At 44.1% G+C, this 21,851-nt stretch overlaps 1 protein-coding gene across 3 annotated transcripts; it reads left to right on the forward strand.

Moving 5' to 3' along the window:
- The first annotated feature begins 74 nt into the window (after window positions 1–74).
- LOC129841256 (zinc finger protein with KRAB and SCAN domains 1-like) lies at window positions 75–10,043 on the forward strand. Of its 3 annotated transcripts, XM_055909445.1 has the most exons (4): window positions 75–559; window positions 7,742–7,872; window positions 7,951–9,170; window positions 9,957–10,043. In XM_055909445.1, exons 1-3 carry the CDS (start codon window positions 304–306, stop codon window positions 9,160–9,162), a joined length of 1,599 nt encoding a protein of 532 aa, XP_055765420.1. In that variant the 5' UTR covers window positions 75–303; the 3' UTR covers window positions 9,163–9,170; window positions 9,957–10,043. The 3 variants fall into 3 exon arrangements, with proteins under 3 accessions (XP_055765420.1, XP_055765419.1, XP_055765421.1); XM_055909444.1 differs by lacking the exon at window positions 9,957–10,043 and having other exon boundaries at window positions 7,951–9,572; XM_055909446.1 differs by lacking the exons at window positions 75–559; window positions 9,957–10,043 and adding an exon at window positions 591–4,799 and having other exon boundaries at window positions 7,951–9,572.
- Window positions 10,044–21,851: the final 11,808 nt, after the last annotated feature.

The raw sequence follows: 21,851 nt of genomic DNA on the forward strand, positions 1-21,851 counted from the left end.
AGCAGTACCGTATTTCAAAGAACAGCGCGCATACCTTTTTCAATTAACCACACCCTTTGCACTATGACGCCAGCCCATAAGATCCTTTCACTTCAGTGTAAACGGAAGTGAACAGTTACCAAGAACATTTTCCACGAAAGCGTTTTTGTTATTTACACGTTTATTAACACCATGGACATTAAAATATGACTAATTTAACTGCACAGCATTACATTAGTTACCTCAGGTAGTGTTTAATTCGCGTTGGAGGCAGGACTTGGTTGATAGCTAGCAAGCGTTACTTACAAAATTTGACTGCTAACAATGGCTAACTGTATGGTTTTTCACACTCAAATAGCCTCCATCATGGAGGTGCTAGCAAATGCAGCCGTGGCAGACATCTGTAAAATCGTAGACGACGACTATGCAGTGTTTCGTTTGGAAATAACTCAAAGCCAGAAAGAAAACAGGGCATTGCGGAGGAAACTACAGCTACTGGAAATGAAGGTGGCACGGGAGCGCGTCCTCGCCAGTCCCAGTAGTGTCAAGATCCTCGACCGATACAGAGGAATGGCAAGAGGTACATTTTGCAGGCGGAGCAGTGTTAATGTTAGATATGGTCTATTCATTTTGACAAACATATCATTTAGTCTTATAAAATATAATTAAGTCACTTTTGTCGTTTGAATGATTTAATCTAGTTATTGTCAACTAAATGCCCTTTCATTTTAGTCACATCACATTTGTATTGGCTCATTAACCTATAGTAAACATAAATCACTGACTTCCATGTACAAATGCATAGCCTTGTCCTACCAACATATATTTTTCTGCACAACATCTTATTTTCTTCCCAACAGCAGAAATATGACAAACATATACAGTGTACAAAACATTATGAACACCTTCCAAATGTTTGCCCTTAGAACAGCCTCAATTTGTTGGGGTATGGACTCAAGGTGCCAAGCTTTCCCCTGGGATGTTGGCCCATGTTGACTCCAATGCTTCCCACAGTTGTCAAGTTGGCTGGATGTCCTTCGGGTGGTGGACCATTCTTGATACACACAGCAAACTGTTGTGCATTGCCTTATTTATTTTATAGCATATTGGGTGACAGTCATTCATATTCCTTTCACCCAGCTCAATGTAACTTTGATAGGTTTAGGTTACTACATGATACTCAAATTTGCCCTGTACCCATCATGAGGTTGCTACAACCTAGCCTAAGAATGGAAGTTTACAATGTAGGTGCACAGGTCGAGAGAAACATTTGAGTAATCAAGGTGACAGACAGTGACACATTCAATACCGCCTTGTACACTTGCCTGCATCTAGCTGATCTAAGGTGTAATCCAACAGTTGCAAACAAGAGTTTCTATTGTACAAATTCTGGTATGTTTATCCCTGTTCTGTTTGCTTCCGTTTCAGAAAAGTTTTTCAACAGAATCGGCGGAATGAATACACCCCTGATCACACGCAAACACAGTTCACTTTCATAGCAGCCACATACAAACAGCATAATCAAAGCATAACACATCAGCATAACACATCAGCTGTCTGTGACCCAGGCTGTGTGACCAGGCGACAAAACCTTTACAAGCCAAACGTTCATATCATAATCGCTACACAGAGCCTACATCATTGTCATGCAGTGCAGTTTAGCAGTTACACTAGCGGGCCCCGGTGGCATTAAATTTAAACCAAAAGCTTACCAACCAGTGTTGGCTAGCCATAGCCAGCTAGCTAACATGGCATCCCACTCTGTTTGAGATGGGTGTTTTTGAGTAGACAAAACTAGCTACCTAAGTGAAAGTGAGAAGGAAAAAAATCTTTCTTGCTTCTCCATTTTTTAAGAAATGAATTTGTTCAAAACTGTCCAACTATTGTCTTTCTCTCCGAGTCAACTAATTGTATGCACTGCAGTGCTAGCAAGCTGTCGCTTATGCTTTCAGTACTAGATTCATTCACTGATCCTTTGATTGGGTGGACATGTCAGTTCATGCTGCAAGAGCTCTGATAGGTTGGAGGACTGCCTCCAGAAGTTGTCATAATTATTGTGAAAGTCTATGGAAAGGGGTAGAACCAAGAGCTTCCTAGGTTTTGTATTGAAGTCAATGTACCAAGAGGAGGACGGAAACTAGCTGTCCTCCGGCTACTTAATGGTGCTACCCTGCAGAGTTCTGTTGAGGCTACTGTAGACCTCAATTGCAAAACAGTGTTTTATAATCAATTATTTGGTAAGATGTGAATATATTTAGAAAATTTTTATCTTAAAAGGATAACTTTTTTTCAGGTTTAACTTTTTTTTTAAATGAAATTCACTGAGGAGGAAGGTCCTCCTCTTCCTCATGATGAGCCTCCACCGATCAGATGAAAACATGACTTGTTGAGTTTATACCACAATAAAATGTAATACATTTTAAAGGTTAAATAGCAAATCTTTACAACTTGGTCCACAGAGATCCTGTTGAATTAATAGGGATTTTATATTTAATTCTGATTAAGCTCATCTATACCGGGAATAAATGAAATCTACTTTCACCCCTGATTATATAAGAATTATCTGGCCATGTAAATTCCTAATTCCGGCTCAAAAAGACACACACAAGTGCAGAGCGAGAGAGAGTAGTGTTTCGCCCAGTGATGTAGTAGAGTCACTAAACCTTGAGTCCCCTGTGCTCACGTCACAAGTCCCTATGGCTGAAGTTGGACCAGGACTTTGGCACTGGCACTTTAAGTGCTCAAGTCTGAGTCACTGGGTCCACATTAACTCAAAAGCTATTTACCCAGTCAGATATAGCGTAGTGGCAAGAGGAATTTAGCAACTAGTCTCTTGTAATCAGCCAACCGCATCCCATTCTAGCCATCACTTACCTGCTTCTCTCCGTCCGCTCTTCATGCTCATCTCTTCCTCCATCATTTAAAAAAGTATAATTTAGCTGTGATGCAGTCCCTGATCAGTTATCTGTTGTTACATTTGTACATTTGATACATTGGAGCAGCTCGTAGAGTGAGCAAAGTTGATACATTGTATATCATTTCATCCTTGGTATAACCAGTGCACAGGCCAGTCTGGGTAGGCTTTGCAAGTTCGTTGTCACGCAGCAGTGCCAGAGAAGAAAAACAGCTTTGCAACGGGCATGTGTGCAGATTTACAGCAAATAAAACTGCTCATCTCTAAGCTCAAATGGTAATAAAAAATAAATATGACCCACGATTTCGGGCACATTTGATGTAATTTCACAAACCAGGTCGTGGGCCGTGTTAAACTAAGCCTGGGCCGATAATTACTGGTTTGATAACAAACAACATTGTTCAGTCATGGACAAATTTGAAGAAAGGAAAAGGGTCTGCTACTCATGAGATCTGCTTCCAAGGTAGGATTCATATGGACCTAATGCAAGCCTAAAATATATATTTTTAAATTGATTATCTTTCTGGTGCTCGATACGTTATTTTGTGCATAACGTTTTTAAAGTTGGGAGCAGTATGTGAGTGTGTTACAACTGAAGAGTAAAGGTTTCATGCAGTGCTTTCCCCTTACTGCCACAATGACATGCAGATCATTATGCATGTGTATTCCTGAAGTGGTAATATCAGTGACAGGTTTTTTGTGAAGCACGTGCATAGCGTTTAGAAAAACAGGAACAAGCGTTGGAGGGGACGGAGCGAACAGGACGCTAGGTCACTGAATATTTCTGCTGTGGTATTGCGATACTTGGCCTGGTATCGTTTGTAAAATGTTGGTATCGTGACAACACTACAGCTTATAGGGATGAGGTCAGTGACCTGGAAACCTCTCCCTCAACGGCAGCAAGACAAAGGACCTGATCGTGGACTACAGGAAACCGAGGCTCAGAACGTCCCCGTCCTTATTGACGGGGCTGTAGTTGGAGTATCAAGTAACTCGGTGTCCACATCACTAAGGAATTAGCATGGTCCACAAACACCAACCCAGTTGTGAAGAAGGGACGACAACACCTCTTCTCCCTCAGAAGACTGAAAAGATTCAACATGGGCCCTCAGATAGTACAGCTTCACAATTGAGAGCACCTTGACTGGCTGCATCACCGTTTGATATGGCGACTGCTTGGCATCAGACCCAGGGAGGAAGAGAGGCCCAACTCGGAGGAAAATCTGACTCCCTCCAGAAGGTGGCGTTTGACTATTTTCGCCCACCAAGCAAGGAGTTTTTGTAGGGAGGTCAGTGATAGTGTTGAATTTTGCCAACAAAAAATGTTATGGCTTATTTTCTACGTGAGCTTTATTTGATCGAATAGAAGCTTCGTAATGCTTAAGTTGTTACGAGTGTAAGTACGACGTGACATCCCGGCAACTTTGGGGGACTTCTTTTTTTTTTTTTTTTTTTTTACATCGGAATCGTCTCGAGATGGCTATTATTGTCATGAGGCTAGTAGCGTACCTTCTATCTCCATTGAGTATTGGCGGTTGACGTCCACAACCCTCATCGAATATTCAAAAATGGATTACAATAATGAGACGTATCCACCAATCCAAATAAAGTTTAGTCGGGAGCTAGACAGCCCTCCGTGCCGCTTTGTGGACAATAACTCTCATTGTTAGGGCGGAGAGACGTGTATCTTGTCAGAATATCCATAATCTTTGTCTCTCTTCCGTGATCCGGAAACTGATAAGTGGTCACATACGCCGATTCATGGACCGTCTATATCTGGGTTGCATCCGGTTTATACAGACTAACGTTAGATGCGCACAAGAACTCAGTGGGCACAGGTAGCAGCGACGACGTCATCCCAAAACCTGGCAGACATTGGGTGGATATAAAATGTTTATCTTTGGCTGTGAGTGATTTATTACATATTTTTATATAATTCAATGGGTGTTTTGTGCCCAAAGGTGAGGACTAAAGTGTCTTAGGAATTGTCTAATCGCACTTCTATATGTGGCTGCCTATGGAAATTTCCTTAATCTGCCACACCCCCTTTGAATCAGCTGTTATACTTTCAGAGGAGAAAAGCATGCACACATTAAGATTGATATGCTACTTATCCTTTTATCAATTAAATGTCTTGCGCAGCTAACTTAATTTGTTTTTATCACATTACACATTTATTTTGGGATCTACCTGTCATTTGCCTGATGGAAATTGTGGAGAAGCAGCTTCTCATTTCATACAAGCACATTTTCGTCCACGTTCGATCTCCTCGCCGGCTCTCCTCGATTCCCTTTGGCCTATTTCAAAAGGAGGCGAGAGGACTCGGAAACAAATCGAATTTAGAAAGGCCTTTGTCTCGGTCCAGTAGCCCAATGAGATTGCGTGAAGATGACGTACGGTGTAATAAAACACGTCACGATGTCGCGAGGACATGTCGCCCGGTTCCCCTCCGCACATGTGTTCAAATGTGTTAACCAGAATTGAGTCTTGGTCAGTTTTTGGATAGTAAAAAGTAATTCCCCTGATTTCTTATCTTGTGCAAAGACACATTATCATATTCTAACCAGATTCTTGATTTACTGCATTTCCTATTATTTACTCAATTAAAACAGTGTGACACATGGAAAATAATACAATCAATAAATAGTATACCAGGAAGTTATGAGAAGTGTTACCTTACATCCTTGCCAGTTCTAGACAGTCAATAAATACACTGCTCAAAAAAATAAAGGGAGGGGCTTCCCGGGTGGCGCAGTGGTCTAGGGCACTGCATCGCAGTGCTAACTGCGCCACCAGAGTCTCTGGGTTCGCGCCCAGGCTCTGTCGCAGCCGGCCGCGACCGGGAGGTCCGTGGGGCGACGCACAATTGGCATAGCGTCGTCCGGGGTAGGGAGGGTTTGGCCGGTAGGGATATCCTTGTCTCATCGCGCTCCAGCGACTCCTGTGGCGGGCCGGGCGCAGTGCGCGCCAACCAAGGGGGCCAGGTACACGGTGTTTCCTCCGACACATTGGTGCGGCTGGCTTCCGGGTTGGAGGCGCGCTGTGTTAAGAAGCAGTACGGCTGGTTGGGTTGTGCTTCGGAGGACGCATGGCTTTCGACCTTCGTCTCTCCCGAGCCCGTACGGGAGTTGTAGCGGTGAGACAAGGTAGTAATTACTAGCGATTGGATACCACGAAAATTGGGGAGAAAATGGGATAAAATTTAAAAAATAATAAAAAAAATAAATAAATAAAGGGAACACTAAAATAACAAATCCTAGATCTGAATGAATTAAATATTCTTATTAAATACTTTTTTCTTTACATAGTTGAATGTGCTGACAACAAAATCACACAAAAATGATCAATGGAAATCAAATTTATCAACCCATGGAGGTCTGGATTTGGAGTCACACTCAAAATTAAAGTGTAAAACCACACTACAGGCTGATCCAACTTTGATGTAATGTTCTTAAAACAAGTCAAAATGAGGCTCAGTGGTGTGTGTGGCCTCCACGTGCCTGTATGACCTCCCTACAACGCCTGTGCATGCTCCTGCTGAGGTGGCGGATGGTCTCCTGAGGGATCTCCTCCCAGACCTGGACTAAAGCATCCGCCAACTCCTGGACAGTCTGTGGTGCAACGTGGCGTTGGTGGATGGAGCGAGACATGATGTCCCAGATGTGCTCAATTGGATTCAGGTCTGGGGAACGGGCGGGCCAGTCCATAGCATCAATGCCTTCCTCTTGCAGGAACTGCTGACACACTCCAGCCACATGAGGTCTAGCATTGTCTTGCATTAGGAGGACCCCAGGGCCAACCGCACCAGCATATGGTCTCACAAGGGGTCTGAGGATCTCATCTCGGTACCTAATGGCAGTCAGGCTACCTCTGGCGAGCACATGGAGGGGTGTGTGGCCCCCCAAAGAAATGTCACCACACACCATGACTGACCCACCGCCAAACCGGTCATGCTGGAGGATGTTGCAGGCAGCAGAACGTTCTCCACGGCGTCTCCAGACTCTGTCACGTCTGTCACATGTGCCCAGTGTGAACCTGCTTTCATCTGTGAAGAGCACAGGGCGCCAGTGGCGAATTTGCCAATCTTGGTGTTCTCTGGCAAATGCCAAACGTCCTGCACGATGTTGGGCTGTAAGCACAACCCCCACCTGTGGACGTCGGGCCCTCATACCACCCTCATGGAGTCTGTTTCTGACCGTTTGAGCAGACACATGCACATTTGTGGCCTGCTGGAGGTCATTTTGCAGGGCTCCTACAGTGCTCCTCCTTGCACAAAGGCGGAGGTAGCGGTCCTGCTGCTGGGTTGTTGCCCTCCTACGGCCTCCTCCATGTCTCCTGATGTACTGGCCTGTCTCCTGGTAGCGCCTCCATGCTCTGGACACTACGCTGACAGACACAGCAAACCTTCTTGCCACAGCTCGCATTGATGTGCCATCCTGGATGAGCTGCACTACCTGAGACACTTGTGTGGGTTGTAGACTCCGTTTCATGCTACCATTAGAGGGAAAGCACCGCCAGCATTCAAAAGTGACCAAAACATCAGCCAGGAAGCATAGGAACTGAGAAGTGGTCTGTGGTCACCACCTGCAGAACCACTCCTTTATTGGGGGTGTCTTGCTAATTGCCTATAATTTCCACCTTTTGTCTATTCCATTTGCACAACAGCATGTGAAATGTATTGTCAATCAGTGTTGCTTCCTAAGTGGACAATTTGATTTCACAGAAGTGTGATTGACTTGGAGTTACATTGTGTTGTTTAAGTGTTCCCTTTATTTTTTTGAGCAGTGTATATTGTTGAGCATTGACAGTAGCTAACCTAACCACCTCTTTTCCCCCAATCACTCTCAGGTGAAGGACATCTCACTGGAGGCTACAGGAGCTTTGTGAAGCCAGCGGGACACAATACATGGAGAGATGACCAACCAATCACTGTTGATGAGGGGAGTGAAACCTCAAGCCAGCACGTAATCGTGATAGAGGTTAGAGTGCATTCCTTTTGACATTGTTATCCAATTCAACTCATGTACCGGTAATAAACTCCTCTCTTCATGTGTCAGTCTGAAGATGCAGAGGCTGCAGGTCCTGGAGAATTGTCTCTGGTCAAGCAGGAGGGGTCTGAAGGAGAAGAGGACCCATGGCACAGCAGAGACATCCAGACTGGAGCAGCATCTGGAGTGCCCCCTGTAGCCACAGAGGACCCCACATCACCTACCCAGTCCAGGATCCGACACCGCATCACGGAGGTCAGTGGAATGCCGAACTCCGCCCTCAAGTCAGAGACCGACACCAAGACATTAACTGAAACACACAGGCTATTACACACAGGAACTGACCACAGATCAGACCCAGAGAGACTGGGGCTGGTGCCACTCGGCTGTCCTCCTGCTCCCGGTTCCGAATACTTAACGGTATTTCACCAGAGCCAGAAGACGCTTCATTCCCGTGAAGATGGTAATGCGATAGAAACTGGCGTTGAGGATCCGTCTTGTTCTTACTCTACAGAGATGGACCCTGGCAATATATCCTTGGGATTAGAGACGCAAACTAATCTGTCTAGAGGGGACTGGAACCGGTACAGTAGTAGTGTGTTCTCTGAAGGGTGCCTAGATAAGAAAGGGGAGGTTATAGTCATTGATGAAGTGACTGTGAAAGTGGAGGGTGACGCTTCTCCCACATGGAATGTGGATAGTCACCTAGGTGACGGACACTCACAAGGCAGAGACTTCTTAGATTACAGGGAAAGCTTAGAGACAATTCCAAATGACGTGACCCACTCCCCTTTACACACGCTCAGGGATCGGGACCCAGTGTCCACATCGATGGGACCTTCCGATTCACACAACCTTTTCGATCAGGTATTGAACTCAAACGACAGCGCTAGAGCCCAGGCTCAGGGAGGGGGAGCAACATCAGACAGTAGTAAAGAGAAACGGTTCCTCTGCATGTTCTGTAGCAAAGGCTTCAGCTGTCCTCAAAAGGTGGAGATTCACCAGAGATTCCACACAGGGGTGAAACCCTTCAGCTGTAACCAGTGTCACATGTGCTTTGCCCAGTCTGGTGACCTGAAGAGGCACCAGAGGGTCCACACAGGGGAGAAACCCTACAGCTGCCCACAGTGTGAGAAGAGGTTCTCCCGCCTGGACAAGCTGAAGATGCACCTGAAAGTCCACACGGGAGAGAGGCCGTTCGCCTGTACGCACTGCAGGAAGAGGTTCTCAGAGAGGAGCTACCTCAGGATACACCAGCAGAAAAACCATTCCACTCTATAACATAGAAGGTAACATTCCACTCCATAGCTTCTGAGGTTTACATCAAACCCTGCCTTAAAGAGAAATAATAATTTTTATTGTTGTCAGCAGAAAAGATCCACAGATGAATTTGAAATAATGAGAGTAACAGATTTCGGTGTTGAATATTCCTGGGTAGAATATTGCATCCAGACATTGTGTGATGTATAAGCCTAAATAGTCTGTTACATATTGTGTTTGTACAGTGTAGGCTATATGATGTTTCCAAATGCCTATTTCATTACTTCCATTAAACTACCTAATTTTTAATGAGAAAATTAATTACGTTTTTCAAGTTTATGCAGATTTTTAGTTGAGACGTGTATGTGTGGTTTTCATATGGTGTATTTAACACTTGTTTATGTTTAATAAACACAAAATGGGACTTTTCATTCTAAGACTTTCATTGAAACTGTCTTTAATATACATCAAATCTGATCTCACCCTATTCTGCCTACACCCAAGAGCACTTTATAACTAATATACACTTACTAAATATACCTACACATACCCACACACTAACAAACACCTACTGTACATGTCAAAATAGTTTAGTCAGGTTTGTCTGATGATGACTTTTGACAATTTTTACCCACAACATCTTATTTATGTCCATAATCAGTTTAACAACAATGAAGTCATTCTATAACTACAGTATAGGACTCAAATGTAGTGTGGATGGGTAAACACTACGTTTAAAGTGTGTTTATTATCAGTGTGTGTGTACGTACCTGAGAGAGTGTATGTCTGTAATTTGCATCACCTGTCTCTTCCAGGAGGAGGATGGACCAGAGGTGCTACTGGTGAAGGAAGAGGGCTGTGAGAAGGGTTTGGGGAACCCTGAGGGGACCATGTTCATGGAGGACAACCAGACTACACCTCCTCCTGAACCCACAGAGGAACCAGCTGAGCAGCACTGGACCACATACAGTCTCACTGAGGATTTTCTATTTCAAGTCCAAATATGTCATACTTTGACAAAAATGAGGACCTATTGATGAAAATCGTTGTACAACATCATGGTAAGCTCTGGCCATCGTATTTCAGCAAAAAAAAAAAAAAATCTGCTTTTGTGGATCTGTAAGTGTGGGACCATGTCTTTGAATTATCAAACGATTAAAGAATTTGAAATGATCAAATCAATGTACACGTTGCATAGTATGAAATCAACTAACATGTTTGCATAGCACTCATAGCAATTCCTCATTGCCCAATCAGAAGATGCTCCATAGCAGGATGCTTATATCAGATTTCTTGATCCAACATCCTCTCACTCTGTATCTCTCGCAATCAGTAGACATGGAGGATGGGAAGCCTGATCTGCTGCTAGTCAAAAAATACATGATCTAAGATTGATATTTGGTATTAATCCGTCATAAAAATGTAAGTAATCGCTCAGCACTACCCACCAGCACCACCTACGGGGGCACCAGAGAGTCCACTCATGGGAAAAACCCTACAGCTGCCCCCAGTGTGAGGAGAGTATCTCTCGCCAGGACCAGCTGAAGATGCACCTGAATGTCCACTTGGGAGAGAGGAGCTACCTCAGGATACATCAGCAGAAAATGCACAAGAACCATGTATAGAGAGTAATTTGACATGTAATGTAGTACTAGTTAGTTTGTAGTTAATTCTGTTGGTTTTGGATGTAGTAGGGAACTGGATGAGGTGAACTGAGGAAGGAATGAGTATGATGAGGCAGAGTAGATGATATGGTGATGGTTGGTGTGATGGTGTCTGTAAAAATGCTTCACTGATGAAGAGTGACAACCTTGTCCTGTTTGATGCTGGTGTTTTATAATGAGGAAATGATAGTGCCTTAATTCATGTTTACTTGACAGGAAGTTAAGATAAAGAACGATAGAGATAAGAACATAAAGATGTGTTTAATGTTGAACCTTTTCCAAAGTATTCTAAAGTGTATTTTATCAAAGCGAGAGTATTTTTTTTACAATTAAACTCCAATGGCTGCATATTGTTAGGTACTTGAATCACAGTCATAGAGGTGGCCTTGACTGTGGTTAACATTTTATAATATCATGTCATGTTTCTGTGTACAACATAGAGTTTCTTATATAAACCTTTATGCTTTTCTGAAATTGGCTGGTCACAAACCTTGGCCCCGGATCAGAACCCTGTATCAGGAGCAATCGCTCTTCCTTCCCGAGGTAGCTCCTCTCTCCCAACCAGGACCGAACCACAAGGGACAGAGACTCCACCACCACACAGACCACAACCAGTGGACAGGTGGACTGAACAACCTCAGTCCTGGTGGTCATCAGAGAGTGTTGGAGAAAACCATTAAGGAGAACTCAGCATGAATTATAGATAGGTTTAGTTGCTAGGCTGAAGTAGCAAGGACATGCACATTAAGAGAAGATGACACCCAGACCATATGACACCCAGGCTATACTCTTTTTTTGAAAGAGTACATTAACCAAGACCACACGTACATTTATGACAGCTGGACGTATTATGGTCAGCAGGATACAGGAAGAAAGATGGAAGCAAGATAACTGATGACTAACAAGTAAAACATAAGCATGCAATGCATAGATTATTTTAGGACGTGAAGAGGGTTCTGTCATCGTTATAACCTAACCAAAAGCAGATATGAGCGTTAGTGGGTGTGAACAAGCAAGGTCTGAGATGAAAAGATAATCATAGAGAAAAGTCAAGGGAAGCTATTTTCATATAGATGGAGGGGACTCTATACGTTATGCAAAGACAGAATCCTATAAAGGCAGGACTCTGTAATATGAGAATGTAGTCTCTTTCCATGGAGGGGCTCGGCTTTGCTACTTTGTATTAAAGTCTTTATTGAATTCACAAGTTCTTGTAAGAGTGTTATATTTCTGAGACGATTCTCCACGACAAGAGACGGAGGCTCCAGTCAGGGATTCAGTCTGCAGCCCAGACCCTTCTCTTCACAGTCTCAGTGCAGGGATGAAGCAGGGCCTGGGGCTGATAGAGATGGACCCTCCTGTTCCTATGATACAAACACCACAGTATCCATGATGAACAAAGCAGGTCACCCTGGGCTTCAGCCTTCAAAGAGAGGGGTGACTCTCTTTGAAAGTCCCATTCTGTTAGACTATCACCCTTGGTGATAGTCTAACAGGAAGTCTGTATTCTCCTTCAGGGTCTTGTCTAAAGCCTGGTTAATGGGTTCATAGTAGGCTTGATCCTGGATCTAACCTTCCTCAGTGCAAACTATGCAAGCTTCTCCTTCCAGAATAACCTTACCAGACATAGAAGTGTCCACAAAGGGGAGAAATTGTAGCAGTGTAGCTTGAGATGTACAGGGGATATCTGGGAACCATTCTTTAGCTGATATATTATAGTTATCATGTGAAGTGTCTTGGGGTAAGAGTTTTTTCTGTGTCCTTTCACATTCTCAGATGATACAGACTTGTTGTTTGGTGTGCTGGCATAACTGAAACACTGTCATTGAAGTATAACACTATATTTTCCCTCAATTTGGTTTTGCAGATGTTCTATTCATAACAAATATACCCCAACATTATGTGGTACCTGTTTCTTTATGTACCAAACAATGTAAAATAGGTGATCAAACCTGTTGTCCTTTTGTTATGTTGTCTCTGCTTGTTTATCCTTTAGAATTTAAATTGGCCTTGGTTTCATTGGCTTCCTTCAAACATATAGGTTTCTGTCCTTGCCACTGATGGGATCTAGCCAGCCATTCTTTTCAGGTCATTTATGGTAATGTATCCACCACACTTGTAGTGAAAGAACGTGGTGTGGCAATCGGCAGATGTATCACAGAGACCAACTGGCTGTATACACGGGAGAGCTGGTGGCAGTACTGTTGGCCTTGCAGTGGGTGGAGGACATGAAGCCGGACAGGGTTGTTGTGTGTTCCGACTCGTGTGCAGTATTGATGAGTGAAGTCCTTCAGATTACGGAGGAGACAAGACATGCTATATGAGGTACTCCAATTCATTACCGGTGAGGCAGATGGGTGTACAGATTTGTTTAGCTTGTGTAAACCGTGTGGGGGTGGAAGAGAATGAGGAAGTAGATGTGCTAGCTAGACAGGCCCTTAGGAGAGAGGAGGTGGAGGTCCCCATGAGGAAGGCAGAGGCTAAGGGACTGATATGGTCAGTGGTGGTGCAGAGATGGCAGGAGCAGTGAAACTGCTTAGAGACAATAAGGGCAGGCATCTATTCCAAGTAGGCTACAGAGGAAAGCCGGGGAGGACGGCAGGAAGAAACAGAAGAGAGGAGGCCGTCTTTACAAGGCTACGGGTGGGACACAGCCGGCTGAATAAGACATTAAGGGCTCTATTTGAGATGTGTCCTTAAAAATGTTCACCAAACTGCCAATTTCAGGCAGCCAACTGGAGATATTTAAGAGTGAGAAGGTTACAGAGGCATAAATATCATACACCCCCCGCAAAAAGAAATGGCTAACCTCCTCTCTTATTGGTAATGGTGAGAGGTTAGCATGTCTTAGGGGTATGATTTTTGTGCATTTGACTTTCTCACTCATCAATTTTCACGATTCGTTCATGATTATCCGCAATCATGGTAGCATCCACATTAATGTAGCAGTGTTCAGAAACAAATTATATTCTTATTTACAATAAAAGTGACTCCAAAATGATACAACACATTATTTACCATTCATTTATATTGGGCACAACATAATCGCCTTATATGAAACATTTGATCTCAAATCCGAAATGCTGGAGCCAAATTCAAAGTTTTAGCTTCAATGTCCAAATAAATATGTAGGGCAGTGTATGTCACTGTATTTAGTCTACAGTCCTTGGTCGATCTTCAATGCATTCCTAGTCCAAGGCTTGTGCTCTGTTTTCTTAAGTGTTGCGCTTTTGGGGGTAGGTGCACTTGATTCAGAAGCTCTGCGCTCCGGGTAGGCAAAGTGATAGGCCTGCAGCTCGTCGTGTCTATTTTAATATAGAGGAATATTTAACTTTCTCTGGTCATAGGAACATGAATTTGTGCATGAGGCAGATGCGGTGCGACTTGAGTATTGCCATTAGGTAGAAGACGGGGTCCCCTCTGGTCAGTCTCACCAGAGAAAAGGAGAGAGCGGGGACCGTGAGAGGCGGACACCCTCTGCTGCTCTCTTCCTCCCTCCACTCAGACTAATGCTGTGTTCAAAACAACTGGGAACTCGGAAATCTCAGACTTCAGTTCGTTCAAGACAACTGGGAACTTAGACTGGGATAAATAGTTTTGAACGGTCATTCCACCTGGCGAGAAGGTGGAAAGCTTTAAGTTCCTTGGCGTACACATCACTGACAATCTGAAATGGCCCACCCACACAGACCCTCAGAAACTTTTACAGATGCACAATTGAGAGCATCCTGTCGGCCTGTATCACCGCCTGGTACGGCAACTGCACCACCCGCAACCGCAGGGCTCTCCAGAGGGTGGTATGGTCTGCCCATGTAACAGTATAACTTTAGTCCGTCCCCTCGCCCCGGGCGCGAACCAGGGACCCTCTGCACACATCAACGACAGTCACCCACGAAGCATCGTTACCCATTGCTCCACAAAAGCCGCGGCCCTTGCAGAGCAAGGGGAACCACTACTTCAAGGTCTCAGAGCAAGTGACGTCACCGATTGAAAGGCTATTAGCGCGCACCACCGCTAACTAGCTAGCCATTTCACATCCGTTACACCCAACGCATCACCGGGGGCACACTGCCTGCCCTCCAGGACACCTACAGCACCTGATGTCACAGGAAGGCCAAAAGGATCATCAAGGACAAGAACCACCCGAGCCACTGCCTGTTCACCCACTATCATCCAGAAGGCGAGGTCAGTACAGGTGCATCAAAGCTGGGACCGAGAGACTGAAAAACAGCTTCTATCTCAAGGCCATCAGACTGTTAAATAGCCATCATCAGCCGGCTACTACCCGGTTACTCAACTCTGCAGCTTAGAGGCTGCTGCCCTATATACATAGACATGGAATCACTGGCCACTTTAATAATGGAACACTAGTCACTTTAATAATGTTTACATACTGCTTTACTCAACTCATATGGATATACTGTATTCTATTCTACTGTATTTAGTCAATGCCACTCCGACATTGCTCGTCCTAATATTTATATATTTCTTAATTACATTCTTTTACTTTTAGATTTGTGTATTGTTATGACTTTTTTGATACTACTGCACTGTTGGAGCTAGGAACAGAAGCATTTCGCTACACCCGTAATAACATCTGCTAAATATGTGTACGTGACCAATAATATTTGATTTGATTTGATTTGAACTCAGAATTCCAAGTCAGAAACTCAGGAATCTTTCTAGAACTCCGGCCTGAAGATCACGGACATCATGATTTTATCTTGTTTTTTACAAGTTCCCAGTTGTCTTGAAAGCACCATTGCCATTAGATGCAGGTCCCATCAGTAAAATAAAAAGCTAATTATTTACAAATGATTTCAATTTATGCTCAGCAAGTGCTACACAAATTGATCTATTTTTGAGCTTGAGTTTTGAAATATGATATGGTCTGAGAAGAACAATATTGGCAGGCCAGGCATATCGCCAATATGCTGTGATAATGTATTACAATGGCTTGCGAAAGTATTCACCCCCTTGGCATTTTTCCTATTTTGTTGCCTTACAACCTGGAATTAAAATATATTTTTTGGGGGGTTGTATCATTTGATTTACACAACACGCCTACCACTTTGAAGATGCAAAATATGTTTTATTGTGAAACAAATAAGAAATAAGACAAAAAAAACAGAAAACTTGAGCGTGCATAACTATTCACCCCCCCAAAGTTAATAGTTTGTAGAGCCACCTTTTGTAGCAATTACAGCGGCAAGTCTCTTGGGGTATGTCTCTATAAGCTTGGCACGTCTAGCCACTGGGATTTTTTCCCATTTTTCAAGGCAAAACTGCTCCAGCTCCTTCAAGTTGGATGGGTTCCGCTGGTGTACAGCAATCTTTAAGTCATACCACAGATTCTCAATTGGATTGATGTCTGGGCTTTGACTAGGCCATTCCAAGACATTTAAATGTTTCCCCTTAAACCACTCGAGTGTTGCTTTAGCAGTATGCTTAGGGTCATTGTCCTGCTAGAAGGTGAACCTCCATCCCAGTTTCAAATCTCTAGACTAAAACAGGTTTCCCTCAAGAATTTCCCTGTATTTAGTGCCATCCATCATTCCTTCAATTCTGACCAGTTTCCCAGTCCCTACCGATGAACAACATCCCCACAGCATGATGCTGCCACCACCATGCTTCACTGTGGGGATGGTGTTCTCGGGGTGATGAGAGGTGTTGGGTGTGCGTCAGACATAGCGTTTTCCTTGATGGCCAAAAAGCTAATTTTGTCTCATCTGACCAGAGTACCTTCTTCCATATGTTTGGGGAGTCTCCCACATGTTTTTTGGCGAACACAAACATGTTTGCTTATTTTTCTTTAAGCAATGGCTTTTTCTGGCCACTCTTCCGTAAAGCCCAGCTCTGTGGAGTGTATGGCTTAAAGTGGTCCTATGGACAGATACTCCAATCTCCGCTGTGGAGCTTTGCGTCTCCTTCAGGGTTATCATTGGTCTCTTTGTTGCCTCTCTGATTAATGCCCTCCTTGCCTGGTCCGTGAGTTTTGGTGGGCGGCCCTCTCTTGGCAGGTTTGTTGTGGTGCCATATTCTTTCATTTTTTAAATAATGAATTTAATGGTGCTCTGTGGGATGTTCAAAATTTCTGATATTTTTTTATAACCCAACCCTGAACTGTCCTTCTCCACAACTTTGTCCCTGACCTGTTTGGCGAGCTCCTTGGTCTTCATGGTGCCGCTTGCTTGGTGGTGCCCCTTGCTTCGTGGTGTTGCAGACTCTGGGGCCTTTCAGAACAGGCGTATATTTACTGAGATCATGTGACAGATCATGTGACACTTAGATTGCACACAGGTGGACTTTATTTAACTAATTATTTGACTTCTGAAGGTAATTGGTTGCACCATATCTTATTTAGGGGCTTCATAGCAAAGGGGGTGAATACATATGCACGGACCACTTTTCCGTAGTTTATTTTGTAGAATTCTTTTAAACAAGTAATTTTTTTCATTTTACTTCACCAATTTGGACTATTTTGTGTATGTCCATTACATGAAATCCAAATAAAAATCCATTTAAATTACATGTTGTAATGCAACAAAGTAGAAAAAACGTTGAGGGGGATGAATACTTTTGCAAGGCACTGTAGGCCTACTGTAGGCCCCCCACTGTAGGCCCCCCATCCAACTCAACGGGGCCACAGTGGAGAGGGTTACTCGGCGTGCACATCACTGACAAGCTGAAATGGTCCCTTCACACAAACAGTGTGAGCTAATGACTCACATACACACACATGTAACATGTTTTATGACGCTCACAAGCTACACAAGAGTTGTTAAAAAGTAAGGTGTTCTTCTACATAAAAGATCATGGGAAATTATACTGTAATAAGCTCACATAGATGTTGCCACAAACTCCAGACAGTTGTCACTGACTAATTGGATATTCATTTCCCACTGAGCAAACAATTTCTGTACTTACAGCATTCAGAAACACTTGACACCCAGTGTCATAACACGTTATGAGATGGTCATAACTATGTCTTAATATGCAGTGGCAACCTGTCATTCAGGTCATATATATATTAAAAAAATGCCTGTTTTGCTTGTTATTTTGGCATTAATACATGTCACACATCAGTTTGCAAACAATGTAAAAAAAATAAATAATAATGATTGAGTTAATAAAGCCGCATACAAACATGGTCTCTTTTTTTGCTTTCTTGAGTAAGGCAGCTCCAAAATGCAGTACTTTCTGTGGTGGTGGGGCAGCCAGCAGAACATATGGAGTGTAGTTGTTGGTAATGTTCTCTAGTTGTGCCGTGATTGGCTCAGTGTTCTGTCACTCATGGGGACGCAAAATCTACGGGGAGAGCTCAAAAATTCAAGCCCCTTGGGTAATGCCATAGAGTTACATTAGAACTTCCCATCCAAAAAGGCTCAAGGTCATTGGCCACAGATAAAATAACGTCAAATTACATTATATCTACCATAGCTATGATTGGACTGATCATGTGAACATCATACTTTCAAGCTAGACAAGCAGTCATCATGAATCACGTCGACAATCTACTGGCAAATCCTTTTCAATCCTTGTCAAATAAAGAGAACTTATAGATAAAACGTATCGGTGAACCGTGACCGGGAGTCCCATAGAGCGGTGCACAATTGGGCCAGCGTCATCCGGGTTAGGGGAGGGTTTGACCGGGGGGGCTTTACTTGGCTCCTTGCGATCTAGCGACTCCTTGTGGCGGGCTGGGCGCCTGCAGGCTGACTTTGGTCGTCAGTTGAACAGTGTTTCTTCCGACACATTGTTGCAGCTGGCTTCCGGGTTAAACGAGTGGGTGTTATGAAGCGCGGTTTGGCGGGTCATGTTTCGGAGGACACATGACTTCACCTTCGCCTCTCCCGAGCGCGTTGGGGAGTTGCAGCGATGAGACAAGATCGCAATTACGAAATTGGGAGGAAAAGGGGGTAAAAATGACACACATTTATTTTAATAAACGTATTGGTGCTTGTCGGCCATAGGACATAAACATTGCAAAACAGGTTGGAAATCGCATATTCAATAATGAGTGGTTTGGAAGGAATCAGTGGCTAACTGCAAGCATTGCAAAGCCATCACTAGCCTGCTATTCAGTGGAGTGGGTGTGTGGTCCAAGTCTGGGTTTAACGGTCACTTTTCCAAGCTTAAAAGGATAAATATTCAACATCATGGGCCAGAAAAGGTTGAATAAATTAGCCATGCTGTCAATCCAGCATGACTTCTGCCATGTTCAAAACAACTGGGAATTCTCAGACTTCAGTGCGTTCAAGACAACTGGGAACTCTGAAATAAACGAGCTCTGACTGGGAATATACGTTTTGAACGGTCATCCATCTTGGAATTCCAAGTTGTGTTGAAAGCACCATAAATCCAGAGAATGCCAGAGGCTGAGTGGCAGATTGGTGGAACTATTAGGCAGAAGGATGGAGATAATAGGGCTACTCCTGGAATAAGTGGACCTACTGCAAGCAATGTTGCTTATGGTAGTCCTGACACGGTTACGAGACCTGTTCAGAAATCTTTCTCTCACAAATGTGTTATGTCAAAGGACACCTTGATAGTTAATCAGATTGACTTTATAGCCGTCATTGGAAAGATTATCAACCTGACTGTGTTTGTGGAAGGAAGAACTGCCAAGTTGAAGATCATTTTGGAAGCAGCAACGGTTTTAGGAGTAACAGTAAAATGGCGCCAGAGAGGAAGGCAGACGTTTTACGTGACCCCAACCGATTGTTTTTTTGTTTGTTTATTTGCGTTGTTTGTAACTTATTTTGTACATAATGTTGCCGCTGCAGTCTCTTATACCCGAAAATCATTTCTAGACATCAGGACTGCGATTACTCACCACTGACTAGCAGGATCCTTTTTTTCCTTTCGCGAGCCCGACGCGAAGGATATACAGCTTTCTTGGGAACAGGCCCAGATCCCAGTGATTTGCATGAAGAGGAGGCGGCTAAAAAGGGGCCGAAGGGCAGGCTACCTTCTGAGAATTCGTAGGCGATCGAATAAACCCACACTTCCTTCCATTCTGCTAGCAAACGTGCAATCTTTGGAGAATAAAATCGATGACCTACGCGGATTAAACTACCAACGGGACATTAAAAACTGTAATATCTTATGCTTCACGGAGTCGTGGCTGAACGACGACACTATCAACATACTGCTAGCTGGTTATACGCTGTACCGGCAGGATAGAACAGCAGCGTCTGGTAAGACAATGGGCGGCGGACTATGTATTTTTGTAAATAACAGCTGGTGCACGATATCTAAGGAAGTCTCGAGCTATTGCTCGCCTGAGGTAGAGTATCTCATGATCAGCTGTAGACCACACTACCTACCTAGAGAGTTTTCATCTGTATTTTTCGTAGCTGTTTTACATACCATCACAGTCAGAGGCTGGCACTAAGACTGCATTGAATGAGCTGTAGTCCGCCATAAGCAAACAAGAAAACACTCACCCAGAGGCGGCACTCCTAGTAGCTGGGGACTTTAATGCAGGGAAACTTAAATCCGTTTTACCAAATTTCTATCAGCATGTTAAATGTGCAACCAGAGGAAATAAAAATCTGGACCACCTCTACTCCACACACAGAGACGCATAAAAAGCTCTCCCTCGCCCTCATTTGGAAAATCGGACCATAATTCTATCCTCCTTATTTCTGCTTACAAGCAACAATTAAAGCAGGAAGCAGCAGTGACTAGATCAATAAAAAAGTGGTCAGATGAATCAGATGCTAAGCTACAGGACTGTTTTGCTAGCACAGACTGGAATATGTTCCGGGATTCCTCCGATGGCATTGAGGAGTACACCACATCAGTCATTAGCTTCATCAATAAGTGCATCGATGATGTCGTCCCCACAGTGACTGTACATACATACCCCAACCAGAAGCCATGGATTACAGGCAGCATCCGCACTGAGCTAAAAGCTAGAGCTGCCGCTTTCAAGGAGCGGGACTCTAACCCGGAAGCTTGTAAGAAATCCCACTATGTCCTCTGACGAACCATCAAACAGGCAAAGCATCAATACAGGACTAAGATCGAATCCTACTACACCGGCTCTGACGTTCGCCGATTGTGGCAGGGCTTGCAAACCATTACAGACTACTTAAGGTAAGCACAGCCGCAAGCTGCCCAGTGACACAGGCCTACCAGATGAGCTAAACTACTTCTATGCTTGCTTCGAGGCAAATAACACTGAAACATGCATGGGAGCACCAGCTGTTCCCTAGAGACTGTGTGATCACGCTCTCCGCAGCCGATGTGAGTAAGACCTTTAAACAGGTCAACATTCACAAGGCCGCAGGGCCAGATGGATTACCAGGGATACTGACATTTTCAACCTCTCCCTGTCCGAGTCTGTAATACCAACATGTTTTAAGCAGACCAGTGCCTGTGCCCAAGAACACTAAGGTAACCTGCCTAAATGACTACCGACCCATAGCACTCACATCCGTAGCCATGAAATGCTTTGAAAGGCTGGTCATGGCTCACATCAACACCATTATCCCAGATACCCAAGACCCACTCCAATTTGCATACCGCCCCAACAGATCCACAGATGATGCAATCTCTATTGGACTCCACACTGCCCTTTCCCACCTGGACAAAAGGAACACCTATGTGAGAACGCTATTCATTGACTACAGCTCAGCTTTCAACACCATAGTGCCCTCGAAGCTCATCAATAAGCTAAGGACCCTGGTACTAAACACCTCCCTCTGCAACTGGATCCTGGACTTCCTGGCGGGCCTTGCCCAGGTGGTAAGGGTAGGTAACAACACATCCGCTACGCTGATCCTCAACACAGGGGCCTTTCAGGGGTCTGTGCTCAGTCCCCTCCTGTACTCCCTGTTCACTCATGACTGCACAGCCAGGCACGACTCCAACACCATCATTACATTTGCTGATGACACAACAATGGTAGGACTAATCACAGACAATGATGAGACAGCCTATAGGGAGGAGGTCAGAGACCTGGCTGTGTGGTGCCAGGACAACAACATCTCCCTCAATGTGATCAAGACAAAAGGAGATGATTGTGGAGTACAGGAA

Source organism: Salvelinus fontinalis, chromosome 42 (assembly GCF_029448725.1).
Source record: "Salvelinus fontinalis isolate EN_2023a chromosome 42, ASM2944872v1, whole genome shotgun sequence".
NCBI lineage: Eukaryota > Metazoa > Chordata > Actinopteri > Salmoniformes > Salmonidae > Salvelinus > Salvelinus fontinalis.

Excerpts from the sequence above, each read along its gene's own strand:
- LOC129841256 (XM_055909445.1), top strand. The coding sequence starts at position 304 with ATGGCTAACTGTATGGTTTTTCACACTCAAATAGCCTCCATCATGGAG. Across the intron at positions 560-7,741 it reads ATACAGAGGAATGGCAAGAG|GTGAAGGACATCTCACTGGA; the intron begins GTACATTTTGCA and ends AATCACTCTCAG. Across the intron at positions 7,873-7,950 it reads AGCACGTAATCGTGATAGAG|TCTGAAGATGCAGAGGCTGC; the intron begins GTTAGAGTGCAT and ends TTCATGTGTCAG.